This window comes from Leptopilina heterotoma, unplaced genomic scaffold (assembly GCF_015476425.1).
Source record: "Leptopilina heterotoma isolate Lh14 unplaced genomic scaffold, ASM1547642v1 Lhet_46, whole genome shotgun sequence".
In the NCBI taxonomy this organism is placed as follows: Eukaryota; Metazoa; Arthropoda; class Insecta; order Hymenoptera; family Figitidae; genus Leptopilina; species Leptopilina heterotoma.
In genome coordinates this window covers 457,636-465,613 of record NW_025111092.1, presented here as the reverse complement: position 1 = coordinate 465,613, position 7,978 = coordinate 457,636, and the positions used below count along the sequence as shown (strand labels likewise).

The 7,978-nt window shown below is 22.4% G+C and overlaps 1 protein-coding gene across 1 annotated transcript; it reads left to right on the top strand.

The window, feature by feature from the left end:
- On the top strand, nucleotides 1-7,967 carry LOC122507319 (tetratricopeptide repeat protein 27). Its single transcript, XM_043619973.1, has 7 exons — nucleotides 1-208; nucleotides 524-1,373; nucleotides 3,904-3,970; nucleotides 4,049-4,381; nucleotides 4,553-4,726; nucleotides 6,735-6,887; nucleotides 7,212-7,967. Exons 1-7 carry the CDS (start codon nucleotides 148-150, stop codon nucleotides 7,929-7,931), a joined length of 2,358 nt encoding a protein of 785 aa, XP_043475908.1. The 5' UTR covers nucleotides 1-147; the 3' UTR covers nucleotides 7,932-7,967.
- Nucleotides 7,968-7,978: the final 11 nt, after the last annotated feature.

Below are 7,978 nucleotides of genomic sequence, written 5' to 3'. Positions count from 1 at the left end.
AAGTAAGTAAAAACCAAAAACACGTGGATGTGTAAAATAAACATAAATAAAAACTCCAAAATAATGTTTTGTATACATTATAAATAATTTTAAGCCATTAAAATATTATAAACAATATCTGTTACGAATTTTCTTTAATTTTAAAAAATGGAATCAATTAGTGAACTTGAAACATATCTTTTATTGAATTATATCGTTGGCGATGAAGGTAAGGAAATTGTTTATTTCTCACTAATAATATATTTAATTTCTGTAATATTAAAATCTTATTATTCGCTTATTCTTACTATTAAAATTTTTTAATTATTAATATCGATTTTTTTAATCTAAATATAAAAAAACTTTCTAATTCTATTACATAACCTCAAAATTGTTTTTTAAAAATCTTTTTTAATAAATTATAATAACTATTAATACTATTATTAATATTTAACAGTAAAGACAAGTTGTCCAAAAGCTAATAATTATTATTATAAACCAGTGTTTATCGTAAGAATATTTAAATCACAAATAATTTTTTTAGACATTCACATACCTTCGGTAGTAAAACAAGTTTTTGATGGAAAATACGAATTACTGCTTCAAACTGAAAATCTATTGTCATTGTTGAAAACAAGTGATAATATTGAAGAAACAATTGTAAAACTCATTGAAACAGATGCAGATCAACATTTAAATTGGCTCTCAATTGGAATTGCTTCCTTATTTTATTTCATCCAACATAATTGGACGGGACCATCGATTAAAGTAGAAATTGAAAATTTTTCACATCTTCGTGAAAGGGCTTTGAAAAATTTATCATTACACGATGAATGCAATGAGAATACGAGTAGAGGGGAATTTTTATATCTTGCAAAATTAATTTTCTCCAATAAACAATTACAATCGTCATTTGAGAGTTGTTCCTGGTGGTTATTTAGAGCAAATTTTATACATCAACTAATTCTCGATGATTATTCAACAATAATATTTGAAGAATCGGAGAAATTAATGGAAAATATTTCAAAATTCAATTTGTTGGCGAATGATTGTTTAAAAACAATTTTTAATTTGGAAATAACGTATTTCTATTTATCCTATAAACGTGTACAAAATTCGGAGAAATATTTCGAAATTGCCGAAAAATTGGCTGGATTAAAATTAGAATTGCAAGGTGCATTAGGTGTACGTACGAAATATCAACAGGTGAAGAATGCTCAATTATTTTTGAAAGTTGAAATTGAAAAAGAATTATTTCCATCAAGATCGTGTGATATTATGCCAGTGGCTTTGAATTTAAATGATGATTTGAGATTGGAGAAGATTCAATTTTCAGAGGAGACACAAAATGTGAAATTGGGATCTATTGAAGAAGCGATTGTCATGACGAAATAGTAAAGAAATTTTTATTTTTAATAAAATAATATTTTTTTTCATATTACAGGGCTCGAACTTGGTCCGCAAATCCCGTAAAGGTGCGTAAATTTGCTTCAAGTCCGTAAAATGATTGCAGAAATTTAATTATTTTCAAAAATTTTAATAAAATTCTTGGCAAAATTTCAATTATTTTCAAAAATTTTCCTCAATTCAATGCTTTTCAATATCTACTACTTTAATCAAATTTTCCAAAAGAATCCAATTATTTAAAATTTTTTTAATAAAATTCTACTCAAACAGTATTTAATTATTTTCATAAAATAATAAAAATTTCACAGGTATTCAATTATTAACGAGTTTTTTATAAATTTCTTCGCAATAATTTAATTATTTTCATAAATAATAACATTTTTACAGGGATTCAATTATTTTCAAAAAATTTAATAACATTCTTGGTAAAAAGAATTCAATTATTTAAACAAAATTTTAATAAAAATGTCACATGAATTCAATTACTTAGCAATTTTTTATAAATTTCTTCGCACCAATTCAATTATTTTTAATTTTATAATGAAGTTTCTCGAAAGAATTCAAATATATTCAGAGAATTGAAAGAAATAGTTCTGAGAAATTCAATTATTTCGAATAATTTAAATAAAATTACAGGGTTGCTACAGAACCTGGAAAACCTGAAAAAGTCCGGGATTTTTTTAAAAAAAAGGTCTGGAATACCTGGAAAAGTCAGGGATTTTTTTAAAAATGGTCTGGAATACCTGGAAATGTCATGGAAATTTGAAATGCCTGGAATTTTATTCCACTTAATATTTTTTCCTACATTTTTTCTTTTAAAAAATGATGTCCTGGAATTCCTGGAAATGTCCTGAAATATCCTTGAATTTTCCATATTTTGCTTTTAAATATTCAATAATTTAAAAATTTTACTCAAATTTAAAAAAATAATTTTTTTGATCCATCAAAAAATAATTTTAATTTGTCGTTTGATTAAAGAATCTGATATCTATATATTATATAATATTGATTTTTAACTCTTTTTATAATAAAATTAATATTTTTGTTCAAGTAGGTTAATTTAAATTATGTTAATCGTAATATGAAATAATATTACACATGTAAATGTCCTGGAAAAATAAAAAATCTGTCCTGGAATTTTAAGTCATATTTTCAGTAGACACCCTGTCTGTGCTTTAATAATCAAATAGAGATAATCTAACGTGAAAATTTTTATAATACAGAAAAATTCTAATTTATTATTATTAGGCCAATTTTTCTTCAAAAATTGCTCTAATTTATAATGTTCAAAAGGTGACCTGAAAATTTATCAGATTTGGTACTGGAAAACATGGAAAAGTCATGGAAATTTAAAAACAGACTTCTGTAGCAACCCTGTAATTAAATTCTATTATTTAAAAAAATTTTGACAAAATTCTTTACAAGATTTAGTTAATAAAATTGCAATTTTAATAAAACTTTCCTATTCAATTCAATTATTTTCAATACAATTCTTCTTATGAATTCAATTATTTTCACAAATAATACATTTTTTATGGGAATTCAACTATTTTAAAAAATTTGAATAAAATACTTCGCAAGAAATCAATTACGCAAACATTATTTAATTATTTTCATAAAATAATAAAAATTTCATAGGAATTCAATTATTTACAAATTTTTTATAAATTTCTTCACAATAGTTCCATTATTTTCATAAATAATACAACTCCTTGTAGAATTTTAATTATTTTTAATAAAATTTTTCGAAAAATGTAATTATTTTTAAAAATTTTATTAAAATTCGTCAAAAGAATTAAATTATTAAAAAAATTTTTGATAAAATTCTTTATGAGAATTCATTTCTAAGAAACATTAAAATAGTCAATAAATTATTTTTTTGTATTTAAATGATTGAATTCTAGTAGAATTTTCTAATAAAAATTGATTTAATGATAAATTTCAGTTAAAAATAAATTAATATGAAATTTCTCAAAAAACTTTTTCAAGAAATTATATTAAAAATAATGGATTTATAATAGAAAAATTTTAGTTCAAAACACTAAAAAATAAAATCCTTCGCAGAAATTTAATTATGTTTTAAAACAATTATTTTAATCGAATTTCTCGTAAAATGTAAAAATTGTAGAAAGAATTAAATTATTTAATAATTTGTTAATAAAATTTTTTATGAGAATTGAATTTTAAGAAGCAATGAATTATTAATAAATTATTTATTTTTATATTTAAATACATAATTGAATTCTAGTAGAATTTTTTGATAAAAATTGATTTAAAAATGAATTTCAGTTGAAATTTTATCAATTTGCCATTTTTAGTTCAATTATAAAACATGAAGAAATCGATCATTCCGAGTCGAAGACTTGGAGTGATCGATATTTTCATGTTTTGTAGTTATGAAAAAATTTAATTTATAGTTTTAAGTAAAATTTGTCCGTAAAGTCCGTATTTTTAAATACTTTCACTGGTTCGAGCTCTGATAATATTCAAACGTAATTTAATTGGAAATGTTTTAAGTTTTCAGCTACAAATTTCGCAACCTAAACATCAGCTTACTTTTGAAGAAATTACACCGTATTTATCGGTAAGTAATTTTTTATTTTTTCTAATCAAGTATTAACTGAAAATGTACATAATTTAAATAAAAAATTAAATTTTACAGAGAGTGATTGAAAATACAAATAATTGGTCCCTGAAATTATCGTCATTGTATCAAAGATGTGTTAATGAATCGAATCACAAGAGAACGATTGAACGATCAATAGCGCAAATGGAATATTTAATTGATCAGGTGAATGATGATAAGGTACAAATTTCATATCGCATGGATTTGTTTTTTGTGAGTGGTTTAAGACCAAAATGGTCATTCAAACAAATGCTCGCTGATCAAAAATTGAATTTAGGACTCGTTAAAGGAGCTCTCGATCTCTATTTGAGTCTTCATCTTTGGGAAGATGTTATTCTTTGTTACACGATTCTTGGCCTAAAACACAAGGTAATTATTTATTATTGATTAATTAAACAACTATCTTTATTATTTTTTACTACTTTATTTAATTTATAAATAATTCAAATATTACTTTAGCTAATAACACAAATATTAATTTTTAATAATTCCTTTTTATTGAAAAAGAGATTTCAATTTAATTTAAAAAACTATTTTCAGGCTGCGGAAATTATAAAGCAAGAAATTGATAAAAAACCGTCAGTGAAATTATGGTGTTTACTTGGAGATGCAATGGAGGAAGAGGGACATTATGAAACTGCTTGGAAATTGTCCGAAGGAAAAAGCAGTCGTGCACAACGACATTGGGGAATCTTCCATTTCAATAAGAAAAATGTAAGGACACAGAAATTTTATCTACAGTTTACTTATTATCCCTTTAGAGAAAGAAAAAATTGTATCAAAAATAAGGAATTTGTAGAATCAAATTTTTTTGTTTTTTTAAACATTTTTTTCCTCTTTACAAAACAATAAGAAAATTTGCTTTTTTTAATATTAAAGCAGTATTGTATTTTAAATCAATTTATTTTGAAAGATAAAAAATTCATTTATTAACTGTAATTAATTATTATTTATTAATTATAATTTTAAAATTTTTTTAAAGAATTCTTCTAACGATTTTAATTATTTTCAATACAATTTTAACGAAATTTCTCAAAATTTGAAAATATTTCTAACAATTTTAATAAAATTCTTCGCATGATTTCTATTATTTTTATGAATAATACAATTTTTTGCAAGTATCCAATTATTTTCAATGCAATTATGAAATTTCTCAAAATATTAAATTATTTTAAAAAAATTTTAATATCCTAATTCTTTGCAGAAATTCAATTCTTTTCAAAAATTTTGTTAAAATTCTTTCTAAAAATTATTATTTCAGTACTTACAATTTTAATTAGAAAATTTTGGATTTTCAAATATCAACTTAAATTTTGTGAATAATTTCATATTCAAAATTTCAAAAAAATATATTTAACAAATTAATTATTAATAAAAATAATTTATAATAATTAAAATCATTATCAATTCAATTATTATTTTTAAAAATTTTATCTAAAATTCTTCTTTATATCGATAATTTTTAATAATTTTCGAAAAAGTTCTTTGACAAATTTCCAAATTCATTTCTTTACAATATTCAATTTTACGAAATTTTAATTATTCGTAAATTCTTTAATTAAATAAATATTTAATTAAAAATAATTGAAATTCTGCATCAAATTTTATTATTTATGAAAATAATTGAATTTTTGCGAAGAATTTTATTAAAATTTTCAAAAATAGTTAAATTCTTGTAAAAAATTAACAAGAATTCAATTATTTTCAAAAATATCAGAATTTTAGCAGAAATTCAAACATTTAAAAAAGTTTTGATAAAACTTCTTTTTGGTAGAAATTTAATTATTTTTAAAATTTAATGAAATTCTTCGAAAGAATTCAATTATTATAATCTAAGATTTTAACTGAAATCTATTTTTAAATCAATATTTATGAGAAAATTCTATCAGAATTCAATTATTTAAATACAAAAATAAATAATTTATTGTATAATTGAATGTTTCTTGGAATTCAATTTCTATTACAAATTTTATCAACAAATTTTTAAATAATTAAATTCTTTGGACGAATTTTAATAAAATTTTAAAGAATTTTTTCGAGAAATTCGATTAAAATTCTATTGAAAATAATTGAATTTTCCTAAAAAGAATTTTATTATACTTTTGAAAATAATTCAAATTTTGCAATGGATTTTATTAAAATTTTTGAAAATAATTGAATATTATTACTTTAAAAAATAATTGAATTCGTGTGATAAATATTGTTAATTATGAAAATAATAAAAAAATTTTAATGAATTTTATTAAAATTTTTGAAAATAATTGAATTTTGTCGAAGAATTTTAATATTTCTAAAGATAATTAAAATGTTGACAATGTTTTTTTAGATTTTTTGAAAATAATTGAATTTTGGAGAAGAATTTTAATATTTCTAAAGATAATTGAAATTTTGACGAGAATTTAAAAAATTTTTTGAACATAACTGAATTCTTGCGACGAATTTTATTACTTTTAAAAATAATTGGCTTTCTGCAATCATTTGTAATTTCTCTAAAATTCTCAAAATTATATCGTACAATTTACGAACTTTTCTTCATCTTTTTTGAATGAAATTACGGACTTTACGGACTTTTTTTAAAAAAACGGACTTTTACGGACTTGAAGCAAAGTTACGGACTTTTTCAGGATTTACGGACCTACTACGAGCCCTGCAATATTTATCGTAAGAATTCAATTATTTAAAAAAATTTTAATATTTTTAATTTAATATTTCTTTTTTGCAGTATGTTGAGGCTGTGCCGCATCTAAAACTTTCTGCAGAGTTGAATAATATCCAAGAAACGGTTTGGTCGAGACTTGGATTCGCTTGCTTACAAATTGAAAACTGGGAATTGGCCGCTACAGCTTACAGAAAATTTTGCGCTTTAGAACAATCGGTGAGAAGTTATTCAATTAGTTAATCAATTAGGTTATTTGAAAATAAATAAAGTAATTATTAGTGAATCAGTTAAGTAATTTTTAATTAAATTCACTGATTAGGGAATCAATTAAGTAATTAAGAAAAAAATAAAGTGAGAAGTGAAGCTTTTAAGTAATTACTTAATGATAATTAAGTAATTAGTAAATCAATTACTTAATCATTTAAACTATTATTCACAAATCAAATCTTTAAATGATAAATTTGTTATAGTTAAAGAATTATTTTCTTTTTTAAAGTGCTTATAACAATTTTACCATTTTCTTTTCATTTATCATTCTAGAGTTTCGAGGCGTGGAATAATCTAGCAAAAGCCTACATAAAATTAGGCGAGAAGCAAAGAGCTTTTCGAGCTCTTCAAGATGCAATAAAATGTAATTATGATCGATGGGAAGTTTGGGATAATTTAATGGTCGTCAGTATTGATTTGGGACGATTTACCGAAGTGATTCGCTGCTATCATCGAATTATTGAAATCAAAGGACAACATTTAGATGTTCAAATTTTGAATATTTTATCGAGAGCAATAATTGACGATATCAATGATGCCGAAGGTAATTCATCAAGAATTATTTTATCAAAGGCTTTAGAACTTTTTGGACGTATAACATCAACATTACCAAATAATTCTGAAGTTTGGCGACTTTACGCCGAATTAAATTCATTGCAAACTGACGATATTAATAATCAAAAAACAGCGCAATATTTACAGAGAGCATATCGTGCCTCTGTTTCCGATCCAAAATGGTATCAAAGAATTGAATCTATTGAAAATGTTTTAAATATGTGTATCAAATTGTCCGATGCTTATGAAAATTGTTCAAAAAATTGTTCTGATCAACAAAAACGTAGCCTTCTTGGTAGTGCAAAATTATCACTGCAATCGGTTATTAAAAAAGTGAAAGATCAAGAATTGAGTGAAAAGCAAGAAATTATTGATCATTTAATGAAAGTTGAGGAAAAATTGGAAATTATTTTGTCTAATTTAGAGAAAATAAAATAATAATGAAAGATGTGAAATAAATATTTTTTTCTTGGAGATTTATTATT

What these genes read in the sequence shown, in the direction of transcription:
- LOC122507319 (XM_043619973.1), top strand. Translation starts at nt 148, where the DNA reads ATGGAATCAATTAGTGAACTTGAAACATATCTTTTATTGAATTATATC. An exon ending in GCGATTGTCATGACGAAATA is followed by an intron (nt 1,374 to 3,903) that starts GTAAAGAAATTT and finishes AAATGTTTTAAG; the next exon opens with TTTTCAGCTACAAATTTCGC. An exon ending in TCCATTTCAATAAGAAAAAT is followed by an intron (nt 4,727 to 6,734) that starts GTAAGGACACAG and finishes TCTTTTTTGCAG; the next exon opens with TATGTTGAGGCTGTGCCGCA.